This window comes from Sinocyclocheilus grahami, unplaced genomic scaffold, assembly GCF_001515645.1.
Source record: "Sinocyclocheilus grahami isolate Dianchi unplaced genomic scaffold, SAMN03320097.WGS_v1.1 scaffold782.1, whole genome shotgun sequence".
In the NCBI taxonomy this organism is placed as follows: Eukaryota; Metazoa; Chordata; class Actinopteri; order Cypriniformes; family Cyprinidae; genus Sinocyclocheilus; species Sinocyclocheilus grahami.
Window position 1 is genome coordinate 169,808 of NW_015505961.1, and position 17,887 is coordinate 187,694.

General features: G+C 30.9%; 1 protein-coding gene across 1 annotated transcript in view; it reads left to right on the forward strand.

Moving 5' to 3' along the window:
* fbn2b (fibrillin 2b) overlaps window positions 1-17,887 on the forward strand; it is an 86,374-nt gene that overhangs the window by 45,778 nt on the left and 22,709 nt on the right. Inside the window, exons 26-44 of the mRNA XM_016246061.1 lie at window positions 134-262; window positions 342-467; window positions 650-775; window positions 866-988; window positions 2,484-2,609; window positions 4,042-4,167; window positions 4,245-4,367; window positions 4,448-4,570; window positions 5,537-5,662; window positions 5,769-5,891; window positions 7,245-7,367; window positions 7,450-7,611; window positions 9,783-9,851; window positions 9,935-10,060; window positions 11,220-11,345; window positions 11,416-11,565; window positions 14,465-14,593; window positions 16,525-16,644; window positions 16,721-16,846. Coding sequence (XP_016101547.1) covers window positions 134-262; window positions 342-467; window positions 650-775; window positions 866-988; window positions 2,484-2,609; window positions 4,042-4,167; window positions 4,245-4,367; window positions 4,448-4,570; window positions 5,537-5,662; window positions 5,769-5,891; window positions 7,245-7,367; window positions 7,450-7,611; window positions 9,783-9,851; window positions 9,935-10,060; window positions 11,220-11,345; window positions 11,416-11,565; window positions 14,465-14,593; window positions 16,525-16,644; window positions 16,721-16,846 — 2,382 coding nt within the window. The remainder of the gene's footprint in view (window positions 1-133; window positions 263-341; window positions 468-649; window positions 776-865; window positions 989-2,483; window positions 2,610-4,041; window positions 4,168-4,244; window positions 4,368-4,447; window positions 4,571-5,536; window positions 5,663-5,768; window positions 5,892-7,244; window positions 7,368-7,449; window positions 7,612-9,782; window positions 9,852-9,934; window positions 10,061-11,219; window positions 11,346-11,415; window positions 11,566-14,464; window positions 14,594-16,524; window positions 16,645-16,720; window positions 16,847-17,887) is intronic.

Sequence of the window (17,887 nt, forward strand, 5' to 3'; positions counted from 1 at the left end):
ACTAAGCTCAGCATCGATTAAAAAAAGAATCATAATGCATTCGGAAAATCGATGCTGAATAATTTCTTGATTCGCGATGCATCGATTTATTTTCCCAGCCCTACCGCTCACGCTGTTCCCCTCGCTCCCGCAGATATCGACGAGTGCACCATCTCTCCGGACCTGTGCGGACACGGCGTCTGCGTCAACACGCCCGGCAGCTTCGAGTGCGAGTGCTTCGACGGCTATGAGAGCGGCTTCATGATGATGAAGAACTGCATGGGTGAGACTCGAACCCTGGACGTTTTTCCCGGCCTCTGAAAGCCTGTGTGTCACAGCGTCTCTCTCTCTCTGTCCCGCAGACATCGACGAGTGCGAGCGCGACCCCCTGCTGTGCCGCGGCGGGACGTGTCTGAACACCGAGGGCAGTTATGAGTGCGACTGTCCTCCGGGTCACCAGCTGATCGCAGAAGCTTCTGCCTGTGAAGGTACAGACCTGCTGTGCTTTACTCTAGTGGTGAAAACATTAGATAAACGAAATAATCTTGAGTATAATTGTGCATAATTTTTTATTAGAAAATTATTATATAATTAAAATAACTATTAATTTCATTTATAAAAAAACTTTTATCTCGCACGTTAATTATTATTATATTTTTTCCCTCCTCAGATGTGAACGAGTGTCAGCTGAGTGATAACCTGTGCAAGAACGGTCAGTGTGTGAATATGGTGGGCACCTATCAGTGCTCCTGCGACACGGGATACCAGGTGACGCCCGACAGACAGGGCTGCGTGGGTGAGAAACCTCCACCGACATCGACATGCATCAAACTAACGATCCAGATCAGTTCATCAACTATAAACGTGCCTCTTCTCATTTTCGCAGACATCGACGAGTGCACCATCATGAACGGCGGCTGCGATACTCACTGTACGAACTCGGAGGGAAGTTACGAATGCAGCTGCAGCGAAGGTTACGCGCTCATGCCCGACCTCAGGACCTGCGCCGGTAACACACACACACACACACACACACAAGAACGGTCAGTGTGTGAATATGGTGGGCACCTATCAGTGCTCCTGCGACACGGGATACCAGGTGACGCCCGACAGACAGGGCTGCGTGGGTGAGAAACCTCCACCGACATCGACATGCATCAAACTAACGATCCAGATCAGTTCATCAACTATAAACGTGCCTCTTCTCATTTTCGCAGACATCGACGAGTGCCCCACCATGAACGGCGGCTGCGATACTCACTGTACGAACTCGGAGGGAAGTTACGAATGCAGCTGCAGCGAAGGTTACGCGCTCATGCCCGACCTCAGGACCTGCGCCGGTAACACACACACACACACACACACACACTCACTAGAGCTGCACGATTAATCGTTAAAAGATCGCAATTTCGATTCAAACACCCATGCCATCTAATTTCTAAATGACAACGATTTGCCCATGTCTATTAATAATACTAATAATAATTAAAATAATACCACACAGTATTATTTCTGTCTAACAGTCATATTATCTCAGAAATACTGGAATGAAAGTTTATAGTTTGGATATAAAAATTTATGTCTATGGTAGCGATCAAAATAGAGCAAGTATCTTTCGAAAGTAATTTGCGCTTCAAATAACGTTGATTGCATCGTTTCGCCACTAGGTGGCGACAAGTGACTGTTAAAAAATCTATTTGTTATTGAATCATTCATTCAGGAGATTCATTCAAAAATGCTGATTCATCCAGTAATGAAACAAGTTAAGTATTTATGAGTGAGTCACTGAATCATTTATTCATAATACTTTTTCATCATTTAAACACTACAAATTGGTGTATTAAATATATTATATTTTAAATATATATATTAGGCCTATATGTTACTCTGGACCACAAAACCAGTCATAAGGGTCAATTTTTTTGAAATTGAGATTTATACATCATAAATAATCTTTCCATTGATGTATGGTTTGTTAGGATAGGACAATATTTGGCCGAGATCCAAAAATTTGAAAATCTGGAATCTGAGGGTGCAAAAAAAATTTAATATTCAGAAAATCACCTTTAAAGTTGTCCAAATTAAGTTCTTATCAATGCATATTACTAATCAAAAATTAAGTTTTGATATATTTACGGTAGGAAATTTACAAAATATCTTCATGGAACATGATCTTTTCTTAATATCCTAATGATTTTAGTTTAATAATTTTGACCCATAAATTGTATTGTTGGCTATTGCTACAAATATACCCATGCGACTTAAGACTGATTTTGTGCTCCAGGGTCACATATATTAAAACGTTTAATACGTCATTCAAATTCAACACTTTTAAACAGACTGCAGCAATTCATCTTTTGCCATTATTTAGTTTAGCTCAGAATCGTGGGAGAATCGTGATATCTATTGGAGATAAAAATCTTGATTCTCAGTTTATCCAGAATCGTGCAGCTCTAACACACACACACTTACACACACACACTGAGCCTCGTCTCTCCCCACAGACATCGACGAGTGTGAAGACACGCCGGACATCTGCGACGGCGGCCAGTGTACGAACATCCCCGGAGAATATCGCTGCCTCTGCTACGACGGCTTCATGGCCTCCATGGACATGCGCACCTGCATCGGTGAGACACGAAACTCCACTCATGTTTACATTTGTGTGTGTGTATATATATTACTTTTAAATAATAAGCATATTTAATATCATTTACTAATTTACAGTATCTTTGCTTTATTTCATGAATTAATTTTTTTAAATAGTTTTTTGTGTAATCTAAATAATAAAAATTAGTAAATTAATTCAGTCATCATCCTTAGTAACCTTGACTTATTTTTTTATTATTTTATGTTTGTGTAATTTAAATGAAAAAGTCATATTTACTTTTGATTCAATATTTTACATTCGTTTTAATACTTATTAACCTCGATTAATTTTCTTTTTATAAATTATATTAATTTGTTTGTTGCATTTTTATTTAAGTAATAAAAAGGCTTGAAAGGTATTTACATTATTTCATTTTATTGCTTAGTAGCCTTGATTTATTTAATGATTTTTAAATATTTTTTAAATGTACTTTTCGTTTACTGTTAATTAAATAATAAAAATAGTTATGCTTTACTTGGAATTCAAGTTTACATTATTACATTTTAAGGGATAAGTAACCTTGATTTACTTTATGAATTATTTTTATGAATTATGTTATTAGTTTTTTGTTTAACTTTTAAATAAAAAATAATAATTTACTTTTAATTAAATAATTAAATAACTTTAATGTGTAGTTAGCTTGATTTATTTTATAATTTATTTTTTTAATGAATCATTCAATTTTTGCCATTTTATTTTTTATTTGTATGCTTGTATCATTTCCCTTTTTATCTTTATTGTAATTTATTAACTAAGAATTTACTTTTAAGTTAATAATTTGAATGTGTAGTAACCTTAACTTTATTAATTATTTCATTAATTATATTTTACTTTTAAGTAAAAAATAATAATTTACCTTTTTATTTCATTCATTATTTTTTTACTTTTAAATAAAAAAATAATTAGCTTTTAATTAAATAATTTGAATGTTTAGTTACCTTGATTTATTGTATAATTTATGAATTATTCAAATGTTTGCCATTTTATTTTTTATTTGTATGTTTGTTACTTTTTTATCTTTTTTGTAATTTACGTAGTAATAATTTACTTTTAACTTAAGAATTTTGTCATTATTTAATTAGAATACGTAGTAACCTTGATTTATTTTATGAATTATTTTTATGAATTTTTCTTACTTGTTTAATTTTAAATAATAAATTAATGATTTAATTTTAGTTCAATATTTTTTATTTATTTAATGTTACCTTAATTGTATTCAAAGTAAGCTTGATTTTGATTTTATTTAATTTTCATATGAATTATTTTATTGCATTTATTTGTTTACTTCCAGTTTTTTTTTCTTTGTATATTTTTATTCTGATGTTTAGTCATGATAGTGTAATGCCTCTTTGATGTATTTATATGCTCGTATTATGTCCTAATTTGATCCGCCCTGTCTTGTATTCGGCCAGATGTCAACGAATGCGATCTGAATCCCAACATCTGTCTGCACGGCGACTGTGAAAACACTAAAGGGTCCTTCATCTGTCACTGTCAGCTGGGATACTTCGTCAAGAAGGGCTCCACCGGATGCACAGGTAACCCGGATTCCTCAAGAATCGAGTCCAACCTCAAACGAAAGACCAGCTGCTGTAAAGTGTTTGTTTTGCATCAGATATCGACGAGTGTGAGGTCGGTGCTCATAACTGCGACATGCACGCCTCCTGCGTCAACGTCCCGGGGAGCTTCAAGTGCCGCTGCCGCGACGGCTGGGAGGGCGACGGGATCAAATGCGTCGGTGAGTGACGAGTGCTGATGATCGGCAGGTTAATGTTAGTGTCCTGGATGTGGTTTGAGGCTGTGTTTGCGTCGCTGCAGATGTGGACGAGTGCGTGACGGAGGAACACAACTGTAACCCGAACGCCGAGTGCATGAACACGCCGGGATCGTACCGTTGCGCCTGTAAGGAGGGATTCAACGGCGACGGATTCTCCTGCTCCGGTATCACGCAACACACGCTTCTCATTTCATGTTTAATAGCCTTTGTTTTATGAAGTTATTGTATTTGTTTGTTTGTGTAATTCACTTTTCATTTGAACTTTAAATTAAATAATAAAAATAATCTTTACTTATAAAGTAACCTGAACGTAAACGAAACTGAACAAAATTTTACGTTAATTTAATTGTTCAGAAATCTATTTCATCTTATTATTTGTGTTTGTGTAATTTATTTTTTTAACTTTAAATGAAATAATTAAAAATAATCTTTACTTAAACCTATAAGTAATCTTTTACTTTTATAAGTAATCTTTTATCTTTTACTTTTAATTACTTTCTATTTTTCTATTTTGTTAATTTTCCATATTTTCTTTGTAATATATATATATATATGTATATATATATATATATATTAGTGCTGTCAAATGATTAATCGCAACGAAAATAAAAGTTATTGTTTATATAATATGTGTGTGTGTGCTGTGTATATTTATTATGTATATATAAAGACAAACACATACAGCATATATTTGGAAAATATTTACATGTATTTGCATGCATATATTTATGTTCATATAAATTATATCATATATAAATATATTTAATATAAACATAAAATATTTTTCTATATACATGCTCAATATATGTGTGTGTGTACTGTGTATATTTATTATGTATATATAAAGACACACACATACAGCATATATTTTGAAATTATTTACATGTATAATAAATTATATCATATATAAATATTTAAAATATATAAACGTAACATATCTTTCTTAAATATGTACATGCATGTGTGTGTATTTATATAAAAACCTAAAACTTTTATTTTGGATGCGATTAATCGTTTGACAGCACTAAGCTACAGTCTCTGGTCCTAAGTTTGTTTGTACAGAATCTTTTTCTGCTGTAAAACTTGACATAAATGGCAGGATTGTTGGTGGTTTGCGTATTTGTCTGCAGACATGGACGAGTGCGCTGATAACGTGAATCTGTGTGAGAACGGTCAGTGTCTGAACGCGCCGGGCGGATATCGCTGCGAGTGTGAGATGGGCTTCACCCCGACTGAAGACAGCAAGGCCTGCCAGGGTAAACACACAAACACACACACACAGTGACACACACACACACACACACACACACACTTACAGTAACACACACTCACTCGATCTGCTGTGTGTGTCTTGTCCGGCAGACATCGACGAGTGTAACTTCCAGAACATCTGCGTGTTTGGATCGTGTCAGAACCTGCCGGGAATGTTTCGCTGCATCTGCGACTACGGCTACGAGCTGGACCGCAGCGGAGGAAACTGCACAGGTGAGACACTCACACACACACACACACTCACACACACACACACACACACACACACACACTCACACTCACACACACACACACACACACACACACACACACACACACACACTCTCACACTCACACACACACACACGAATCACGGCATCATGGAGAGATCTTAAGACTGTGTTCATTTCAGCAAATGTCGACAAAAGAGGCACTAAATGTGAGCGTAGCCTTGTATTTTTGTAAATTATTTTATTATTTTTGTAGTTTACTTTCAAATAATAAATAATTAAAGTTTAATTAAATCCTTTTATATTCAAAATGTATTTTATAATTATTTATAATATTTATTTTAATTTAAATGAAAAACTATTTAATCAAATACATATTTTTCCTTAATTTATTTTATAAAAGTTTATTTGTGTGTAATTTACTTTTAATTTAAATTATTGTTTGTAGTTAAATCGTTTTAGATTAATATTTTAATGAAATCTATTACATTTATATCAAGTTAGATTCATTGTCTTAATTCATTTTAAATTAAATTTTGTTGTTTTGTTGACTTGTTTGATAACACTGATTTATTTAATTAACATTATTTGTTGATGTGATTTACTATTTATTGACGTAATAATAATAATAATATTAATAATATACTCTTTTGATTAAATAATTGTATATTCATATTTAAATTACTTATGTGTAATACATTTATTTGTCTGTGTATTTTTAGTTTTGGTGAAATAATAAAAATAAAGTATAGAACTTTTAATAAATTTTACATTATTTTGTATTTTAATAAAGACATGCAAATATATACATTTCAGCAAACATCAACAAAAGAGCCTCATTTTTGAGCATCGTGGACTTAAATCGCTTTTTTCTCAAATTTATTTGATTTAATTTTACTTTAAATAAAATAATGAAATGCAATACATTTTAATGAATACATTTTACATTTAATTTTAATGTTTAGTAACTATTTTAATTAACCATTTTATTTGTGTAATTATAGTTTAAATAAAATAATGAAATAATTGTCTTACATTTATATCAATATTTTAATTTATATTTCAATTTATAATAATATTGTGAAATAAATTTTTTATTTAATAATTTAATTTAATATTTGCACATTTATGGAATTTCAATGTTTAGCAACTTGTTAATTTTATGTTTTTTTTGTAATTAATTTAGTTGCGTAATTTACTTTTAATAAAGTACTAAACCGAATGAAGTATTTAACCTATATTTAATGCAATTTTACAATATTTTGAATAATTTTAATGAAGACATGCAGATGTATTAATCTCATCAGGACCGTGTGTCATTTCTCACTTTTGTCTCTCATCCGTCTCTCTTTGGCAGACATTAACGAGTGTTTCGACCCTGTGAACTGCATCAACGGCGTGTGCGTGAATCTGCCCGGCAGCTACCTGTGCAACTGTCCGCCGGACTTCGAGCTCAACCCGTCGGGCGTGGGCTGCGTCGGTACGGAGCCGTCCCGCTTCAGTCTGCCACATTCATCGCCATCACTGTAAACGTAACGCGGCTTGTCTCTGTTCTCTGTCAGACACTCGAGTGGGGAACTGCTTCCTGGACACGCTGGACCGCGGCGACGGAGGAATCTCCTGCAGCGCTGAGATCGGGGTGGGCGTGACACGCGCCTCCTGCTGCTGCTCGCTGGGCGGAGCCTGGGGAAACCCCTGCGAACTCTGCCCGCCCATCAACTCCTGTACGAACAACACTACCTCAATACTGACCTCTAGCAGTCCAAACATATCGCTTTTCTCAGTGGCCATATATATCGGCTTTTTTAAAAATGTATCCTTATGACTGGTTTTGTGGTCCATGGTCATTAACTTCAGTTTCACTTAAGCATATTTAAAAATAAGCAGCAGTGATCATTTGGATCATTTTCAAAATATTGATACAGAGCTATATCAATATTTACAGAGCTATATGTATAAAATTAATTATAAAATAAATGCATTATTATTATTTTTTATTCCCACTTATTTGAGTCTTATTTTAGATTCTTGTAGAGTGTAACAAAAATACAAGTAAGAGACCAATATATCTGTAAATATTTAGCTATTTTCCCATCAGCCGATACATTTTCAAGAATATATACAATTATTATTATTATTTTTATTCCCACTTATTTGAGTCTTATTTTAGTTTCTTTTAATGTGTAACAAAAATACAAGCAAGAGACCGATATATCAGTAAATATTTAGCTATTTTCCCATCAGCTGATAAATTATTAAGAATGTATACAATTATTATTATTTTTATTCCCACTTATTTGAGTCTTATTTTAGATTCTTGTAGAGTGTAACAAAAATACAAGTAAGAGACCAATATATCTGTAAATATTTAGCTATTTTCCCATCAGCCGATACATTTTCAAGAATATATACAATTATTATTATTATTTTTATTCCCACTTATTTGAGTCTTATTTTAGTTTCTTTTAATGTGTAACAAAAATACAAGCAAGAGACCGATATATCAGTAAATATTTAGCTATTTTCCCATCAGCTGATAAATTATTAAGAATGTATACAATTATTATTATTTTTATTCCCACTTATTTGAGTCTTATTTTAGATTCTTGTAGAGTGTAACAAAAATACAAGCAAAAGACCGATATATCGGTAAATATTTAGCTATTTTCCCATCAGCCGATACATTTTCAAGAATATATACAATTATTATTATTATTTTTATTCCCACTTATTTGAGTCTTATTTTAGTTTCTTTTAATGTGTAACAAAAATACAAGCAAGAGACCGATATATCAGTAAATATTTAGCTATTTTCCCATCAGCTGATAAATTATTAAGAATGTATACAATTATTATTATTTTTATTCCCACTTATTTGAGTCTTATTTTAGATTCTTGTAGAGTGTAACAAAAATACAAGCAACAGACCGATATATCGGTAAATATTTAGCTATTTTCCAATCAGCCCATACATTTTCAATAATATATACAATTATTATTATTATTTTTATTCCCACTTATTTCAGTCTTATTTTAGTTTCTTGTAGAGTGTAACAAAAATACAAGCAACAGACCGATATATCGGTAAATATTTAGCTATTTTCCCATCAGCCGATACATTTTCAGTAATATATACAATTATTATTATTATTATTTTTATTCCCACTTATTTCAGTCTTATTTTAGTTTCTTGTAGAGTGTAACAAAAATACAAGCAAGAGACTGATATATTGGTAAATATTTAGCTATTTTCCCATCAGCCGATACATTTTCAGTAATATATACAATTATTATTATTATTTTTATTCCCACTTATTTCAGTCTTATTTTAGTTTCTTGGAAAGTAACAAAATACAAGTAAGAGACCGATATATCGGTAAATATTTAGCTATTTTCCCATCAGCCGATACATTTTTAAGAATATATACAATTATTATTATTATTTGTATTCCCACTTATTTCAGTCTTAGTTTCTTGTAAAGTGTAACAAAAATACCAGCAAGAGACTGATATATCGGTAAATATTTAGCTATTTTCCCATCAGCCGATTTCTTTTTAAGAATATATACAATTATTATTATTATTTTTATTCCCACTTATTTCAGTCTTAGTTTCTTGTAAAGTGTAACAAAAATACCAGATATATCGGTAAATATTTAGCTATTTTCCCATCAGCCGATTTCTGTGCTGTAGTAAAACTAAAACCTAAAGCTTGAATTCCCACAATTTTTGTCTCATTTACTGTCATTTAATAGTAATTTGTACATATATATCATCATTATAACAGCTGTCGCTCACTCTGCTCCCTAAATATCGCTACAAGCATCAGCCAAATAAAAAGTCGAAAACACCACAGACTGATTGTATTCATGATGAACTGTGTGTCTCCTCACAGCCGAGTACAAAACACTGTGTCCCGGAGGAGAGGGTTTCCGGCCCAATCCCATCACCGTCATCCTGGAGGGTAAGAGCAGCTCAACAGCGCAACACCTGTGGTCTGTGAGTCTAACGACGCCTACATTAATAATCTCTCTGTCCCGCTCTCAGACATCGACGAGTGCCAGGAGCTGCCCGGTCTGTGTCAGGGGGGAAACTGCGTCAACACCTTCGGCAGCTTCCAGTGCGAGTGTCCCGCCGGATACTACCTCAACGAGGAGACACGCATCTGCGAAGGTCCGGCCGACAGCAGCCACAGAGCTCAGAGAGATTTTCTTTTTAGTCATTTTATTCAGCAATTTAAATTTAGTAATTTAATTACATTTTTAGTCATTTAATTATTTGATTAATTGTTATTTATGCATTAATGTATTTGTTTTATTCACTTTTAATTAAATATAACATTGATATATTAATATAACAATAATTAACATTTGATTAAACAATTTAATATTCATATTAAATATATAATGAATTTCAATAATTAATTAATTTTTTATCCAATTTACATTTATTGAATTTTAATGTTAAGTAACCTTGATATATTTGTTTTTTTTAATTAAATATTTTATTTTTGTAATTTAAATTAAATAATTAACTTTTAATTAAATATATCTTTAAATTCAATTAAAAAATATACAAAAAAATCTGTCAATATTCTTATAATTAAATTAATTTAATTTAATTAAATGTACATTTATTTTTATTAATTATTTTAATAATTCATAATTGTGTGATTTGAATTAAATAAAATAACTTAATTTTATAATAAATGTATGAGTATTTTAATTTGAAATTTACTTTTAAGTGAGTAACAATAATTACATTTGAATTAATTTCAATTAAATGTTTAAACTGAAGTTAAATATTAATATTTTAAAGAATTAAATGAACTTTTAATTACATTTATTGAATTTAATTTTTTAGTAACCTAATTTATTTTTAATAATGTATTTATATGAGCAATTTATATTAATATTTCAATAATTTCATTTACTTTTACAAATCTTATTTTAAGTATTTTTTATTAAAGTAGTTTTATATTAAATGTATATTATTTAATATGTTTATAATTTTGAATTATTTAATAATTAAACATTTTAACGTTTAGTAACTTTTATTTAAATGCATTACTTTTATTTAACTTTATTATACTTTAAAAAACTTTATTATAATGTTTATGAATGTATTTTTATGAATTTGTGCAATTTACTTTTAATGAAATTATTAACACTGTATAAATGATCTTGAATTAATTTTACGGTATTTAATTTGTATAATTGTAATAAAGACATGCAAATTTCTGCAAACATCTATAAAAGGAGCAACGAGACAGAAAGAGTTGGAGTCGATCGAGTGTCTGAATGCTGATATATTTTCTGATGGATTCTCTCAGATATTGATGAATGTACGGCGCACATCGGCATCTGCGGTCCGGGAACCTGCTACAACACGCTGGGAAACTACACCTGCGTCTGTCCGCCCGAGTACATGCAGGTGAACGGAGGAAACAACTGCATGGGTAAGAGCCGCTCGGCGAGCGTTTAGGACTGAATCACAGCTTCCTGAGCTCATCCGTGTTTGTTTCACAGATATGAGAAAGAGCGTGTGCTACCGCAACTTCAACGACACCTGCGAGAACGAGCTCTCCTTCAACATGACCAAGAAGATGTGCTGCTGCGCCTATAATGTGGGCAAAGCCTGGAACAGACCCTGCGAGGCCTGTCCCACACCAGCCACGTGTGAGTGTGGGAGAACCATGTCTAAATACATAATGAAAGTCAAAATATTGGAGGAGAAATCGCTGAGAAAATACACAGACATTACTATGCATTGCATTGCACAAAATAAAATGTAAAAAAGAAATGATATAAAACAAAATGCATTGCATAAAATAAAAAAATACATATAGAAAATAACTAATATAAATATAAATCATTTAATTTAGTTGGGCCTTGGTTTCTGATGGTGTGGTATTCAAATTTACACTTCATTTGCATTGCTTAGCTTTGAATAAAATTTAATAAATATTAAATGAAATGTGTTGTGCCGCATAAAATTAAAAATATAAATAAATATATCTCATAGTTTCTGAGGGTGTGGCATTCAGATTTAGGCAAATTTTCCATTGCATAAAATAAAATAGTATAAAATAAAATGCATAAAATAAAAAATAAATATAGAAATATAAATAATTTAGGCAGTCATTAGGTGGGACTTGGTTACTGAAGGTGTGGCATTACATTTCAGGCAATTTTTTCATTGCTTACCTTTGCATAAATTACAATTAAATAGTGTAAATTAAAAATTAGTAAATGTAAAATTATTATTAAGCAGTGTAATTATTTTAAGTGGGTCTTGGTTTCTGAAGGTGTGCATTAAAATTCAGGCTACTTTTGAAATAAATTCAATTAAAATGTAAAGATTTTTAAGCAGTGAAAATATTTTAGGTGGGTCTTGGTTTCTTGGTTTCTGCTATTTTTTAATTAAATTAAATGAGGCCTTGGTGTGGCATTCAAATTCAGGCTCCATTTGCATGGAATAAAAAAAAAATAAAGTAAAATAAAAAAAAATAGGAAATAAATATATAAATAAAATAATTTGAAGGTGTGCATTAAAATTCAGGCTACTTTTGAATTAAATTAAATGTTTCATTCAATTAAATTGTAAGATTATTTTTAAGCAGTGAAATTATTTTAGGTGGGTCTTGGTTTCTGAAGGTGTGGCATTAAAATTGAGGCTACTTTTTAAAAAATTAAAAAAAATAGGAAATTAATATATAAATAAAATAATTTGGGTCTTTGTTTCTGAGGGTGTGGCATTCAAAGTCACAAGTCAAAATACAATAGAATAAAATGCATTGCACAGCACTGCATAAAATAAAAAAACTGTATAAAATAAATATACAAATATTAACCATTTAAGCAATCATTCAACTTAATACTGTGTATAGACTGTAGAACATTTATACACAATACAATAGTGGATTTAACATCAAAATTTTAAGTCTAACCTTAAAATGCATGTTTTTTTATGTACCCTTCTCACTTTAAATACTTTGGTGAGTTAATAAGAATATTGGTAACACTTTAGTGTCCAATTCTCACTATTAACTAGTTGGGTATTAGCATGAATATTACTGGGATATTGGCTGTTTATTATTACTTAAAAAAACACACATATTAATGTCTTGTTCTGCAAGACCTTATTCTAAATCCTTAATCTACCCAATTCCTTCTTAAACTTAACAACTACTTTAATAAGTATTAATAAGCAGTAATTAGGAGTATATTGAGGCAAAAGTCATAGCTACTAGTGATAATTGGGCTCTAATCTAAAGTGTGACCAGAATAATTTATGTAGTTATCTTTTTATTTATTTGAATGAAATTAAAAGAACCATTTCATGTCTATCCTTGTATCATTAACTTGTCGAGGTTGATATAGGATTTAGAAAGTAATTCGTAATAATAAGTAATGAAATACTTTTTGGAGAGAGTTATAATTACAGTAATATAATTACACTGTTGAAGATGTAATTAATTACTTTTTTGTAACTTACCCAACACTTACTTGGCCACAACTTCAAAAACCAACCCATCTAATGACTGCTTAAATTATATACATATATATATATATTTTTTTTTCTTATATATATATATATATTTATTTTTTTTTTTTTTTTTTTTTATGCAAATGGGGTTTGAATGACACACCTTCAAAAACTAACCCACCTAATGACAGCTTAATTTTTTTAATGTTACATAATTTTTTTATTTAATGACTGCTTATTTGATTTTTAGTTTTATTTGATTTTATTATTTGATTTTATTACTAATTCACTACTTTTTAAAATCTTTTTAAGCATTCAGAAGCATTTAATCTGCATTATATGTTCTGTAAAAAACAATGTTCATATCGGCAGCATATTCACCGATACCGATATATCTGCGACATGCTCATATCGGCCGATAATATCGGCAAAACGATATATCGGTAGGGCTCTAATGATTACGTGATATTTTTATCAGTTTGAAACTTTACAATTTTAACATTTATTTTAAACTTTTTAGATTGTGATTTTAACCATTTCAACTTTAAATACAGGATTAACTACTTAATATGGTAAAGAAGTTTGCATATTATAGCATGGGAAAGACTTGCATATAGCAGGAAAGACTTCAATGTTTCCTTTATTTAAAATGAAACTGAAACAGGATGTTAACTTTACAATTTAATTTTTTTATCGTAATATTTTAAACGTTTTATATTGCGACTTCAACCATTTAAACACATACATAATTAACGATTTAATACTGTACAGAAATTTGTCTTTAATTGTTTTGTTTTTTTGTGTGTGTGTTGTACATTTTTACAGATAATTATAAGCAATAATAACATTTTTAAATAAAATATTATGCTAAATATATGAGCTAAAATGTGCATGCAAAGATAATGTACTCATTTTGTAATCATATTTTGGACGTTTTATGAACATTGTAGTTAAAATGTCACAGAAATTCAATATACCGACCATCATTTGTTACTGATTCTATGGGTGTTAATGTCAAACTATGTGTACACGTGTGATATCCTAATGACAGCGGAGGTGGTTTCTGATGAGGAATGCCTGTGTGTTCAGATATCGACGAGTGCAGCGTTCACGCCAGTCAGGTGTGCAGGAACGGCCAGTGCATCAACAGCATGGGCTCCTTCAGGTGTCTGTGTCTGGACGGATATAACCTGACGCCGGATGGCAAGAACTGCGTCGGTGAGCCTCTTACTGTACAGATCATCAACAGAGACCCCTGACACCTCTCTAACATCCATACCATTGATCCCCAGGGAAAACTCTGGGATTTCTGCCCTTTAATTTCAGAAACGCATCTCGTGTGTGTTTGTAACCCGTAGACCAAATAAGCCAAATAACCTTGCTTTTGTAATATAAAATACAGTTTGACAAAATAAGCGTGAGCACACTCCTTATTTCTAAATAATTAAATCCCACGTTTTGTTAACAATTTAAATATTTACATTTACAAATACATTTTATATATTAATCATAATTTGTGTTTTGCGATTTAGAAATAGCGTTTTATTAGTTGAAGGTGAATAATATTAATAAATAAATTCTAGATGTTCATAAACATGCATTTGTTTACATAAAGTAGGGTGTTTTATTAGTTTTACTCACATCAGATATTTATAAATACGATGCACACATATTTTAAATCTATTTTATTATGTGTCTCATATTACTAATTTTTTTATGTATTTTATATATTACATTGCCATTAATAAATATTATTTCATCTAAATAAAGTGGGCATTTTAGTAGTTTTACCTAGTGTAAATTTATAAATAAAATATGTAATTAATTTCTTTAAATATTGGTATTTTACAATTGAATTAGATGAAATATGGTGATTCATTAATTGTATTTAGCAAAAATTTGTTTTACATAAAAATATTTATAAATAAGATGTATACATATTTGATTTATTATTTATATTACTAATATTTCATAAATTTGATATAATATTTTGCATTAATAAGTATTTTTTTTAGATAATGTAGGGTGTTTTATTAGTTGTGCCTAGTGTACATTTATAAATAAAAATAGATATTTATAAATTGCTTTATAAATATTAACTTTAAATATTGATATTTTGCAATTGAATTAGATGACAGGGTGTTTTTATTAGTCATATTTAGGACGAAGTTGTGTTTAACATTAAAATATTTAGAAATAAAATGTAATATCTATTATATTTCTTATAGATTTTATATTCAAAGTATTTCACATTTTTTTATATTTTATATAATGTACAAGTATAACACATATATCTATATATACAGTGGGTACGGAAAGTATTCAGACCCTCTTAAATTGTTCACTCTTTGTTATATTGCAGCCATTTGCTAAAATCATTTAAGTTAATTTTTTGTTATATATTATATAATTTATATACATATTTAACCACTATTTTTAGATACATTTGTGTTCCAAACACTGCTTAGAATTTTTTTTTTTTTTTGTATAATTAAAAACACATCACCCTGTTATCAAAGCTGCTGTTTTTAGTCATTTGAAGACTTTTTCAGACTGCTATCTTTGCTGTAGTTTAGTTGCTCTGGTCATCGTGTATTGTGTTGTGCAGGACTGTAATTAATTAAGCCTGTCACGATAACAACTTTTTGTTGTGCGATATATTGCCCCATTAAAAAAATTGCAATGAGCCTTTTTTATTGTCATTTTAACACCATTTTATGACAGATTTTTCCCTGACCTCATTTTCTCTGTAAATGAAGGGTGCACACTATTGCTGAAGAACACAATCACTACTCAGCAGTCAGATGTCCGTATGCACAAAGACACAGATCCCTAAACAAGGCCATATCTGCAGATGAAACTTTGTTTGTAAAGCATTTTTAAAAATTTGAACTAGCACCAACTACACCACGTTATGTACGAGAAGCTGCGAAAGACACAGGCGCAAGTGGAATGTTCAAAACATTTTTTTATAGTGTTTTGTAAATAGCATGCAAATGTAATATAATGTATGTAAATATAATGGGCGATATATAGCGTCACCAAAAATGACTGAGGTCATGTACATATATTGTGCGATAAGTTGATGTATTGATTATTGCGACAGGCCTAACTGTAATGTAATGATGTGAGTGTTTGTGTGGTGTCAGATATTAACGAGTGCGTGACGCTGCCGGGCGCCTGTCAGCCGGGGACCTGTCAGAATCTGGATGGCTCGTTCCGCTGCATCTGTCCGCCCGGATACGAGGTGCAGAACGACAAGTGTGTGGGTAAGAGCTTCACAGTCACACACACACACACACACACACACCTGTGAGCCGCGCTGACCCGTCCTGTCCTGCACAGATATCAACGAGTGCACCGTGGAGCCCAACATCTGTCAGTTCGGCACGTGTAAAAACACGCCGGGCAGCTTCCAGTGCCTCTGTCAGCCCGGGTTCGTGCTGTCCGACAACGGCCGCCGCTGCTTCGGTGAGAAACACATTTCATCATATAAATCGGCTTTCATAATCAATTAAAGCAATAAGCCCCGTGAAGCTGTGGCTTACAGTGAATTTATAAATGGAATATAAATGTTCATAGTTATTCATGTGTTTAAATATTGATATTTTGCAATTGTGGAATTGTTTTTTTACGCACATGATTTTATCAAATTAAAAAACGTTTCATTTTGATCATTTAAATTCAACAAACCATTTAATAATTTAATAAAATCTGTTTCATATTGTGAATAAATCACTCTAAACTAGTGCTGTCAGAATTTGATTAATCGCATCCAAAATACAATTTTTGTTTACATAATATATGTGTGTGTGCTGTGTTTATTTATTATGTATATATAAATACACACACATGCATGTATATATTTCAGAAAAATATGTTATGTTTATATATTAAATATATTTATATATAATATAATAACAATTAAAGCAATAAGCCCCGTGAAGCTGTGGTTTACAGTGAATTTATAAATGGAATATAAATGTTCATAGTTATTCATGTGTTTAAATATTGATATTTTGCAATTGTGGAATTGTTTTTTTACGTACATGATTTAATAAAATTAAAAAACGTTTCATTTTGATCATTTAAATTCAACAAACCATTTAATAATTTAATAAAATCTGTTTCATATTGTGAATAAATCACTCTAAACTAGTGCTGTCAGAATTCGATTAATCGCATCCAAAATACAAGTTTTTGTTTACATAATATATGTGTGTGTGCTGTGTTTATTTATTATGTACTATCGGCATGAAGTCTGGTCCACTTTGCAGCTTATTATTGTGGAGAACTGTCGCCGATTTAGACACAAACAGATTGTTTGACCAATGTGATATAAATAATATATTTAAGAAAAGTGTTATATTTATATATAAAATATGTATTTATAATATAAATTATATATACATATTTTTTTAAATATATAAATGCATGTGTGTGTCTTTATATGTACATAATATATATACACAGCACACACACATATATTATGTAAACAAAAACTTGTATTTT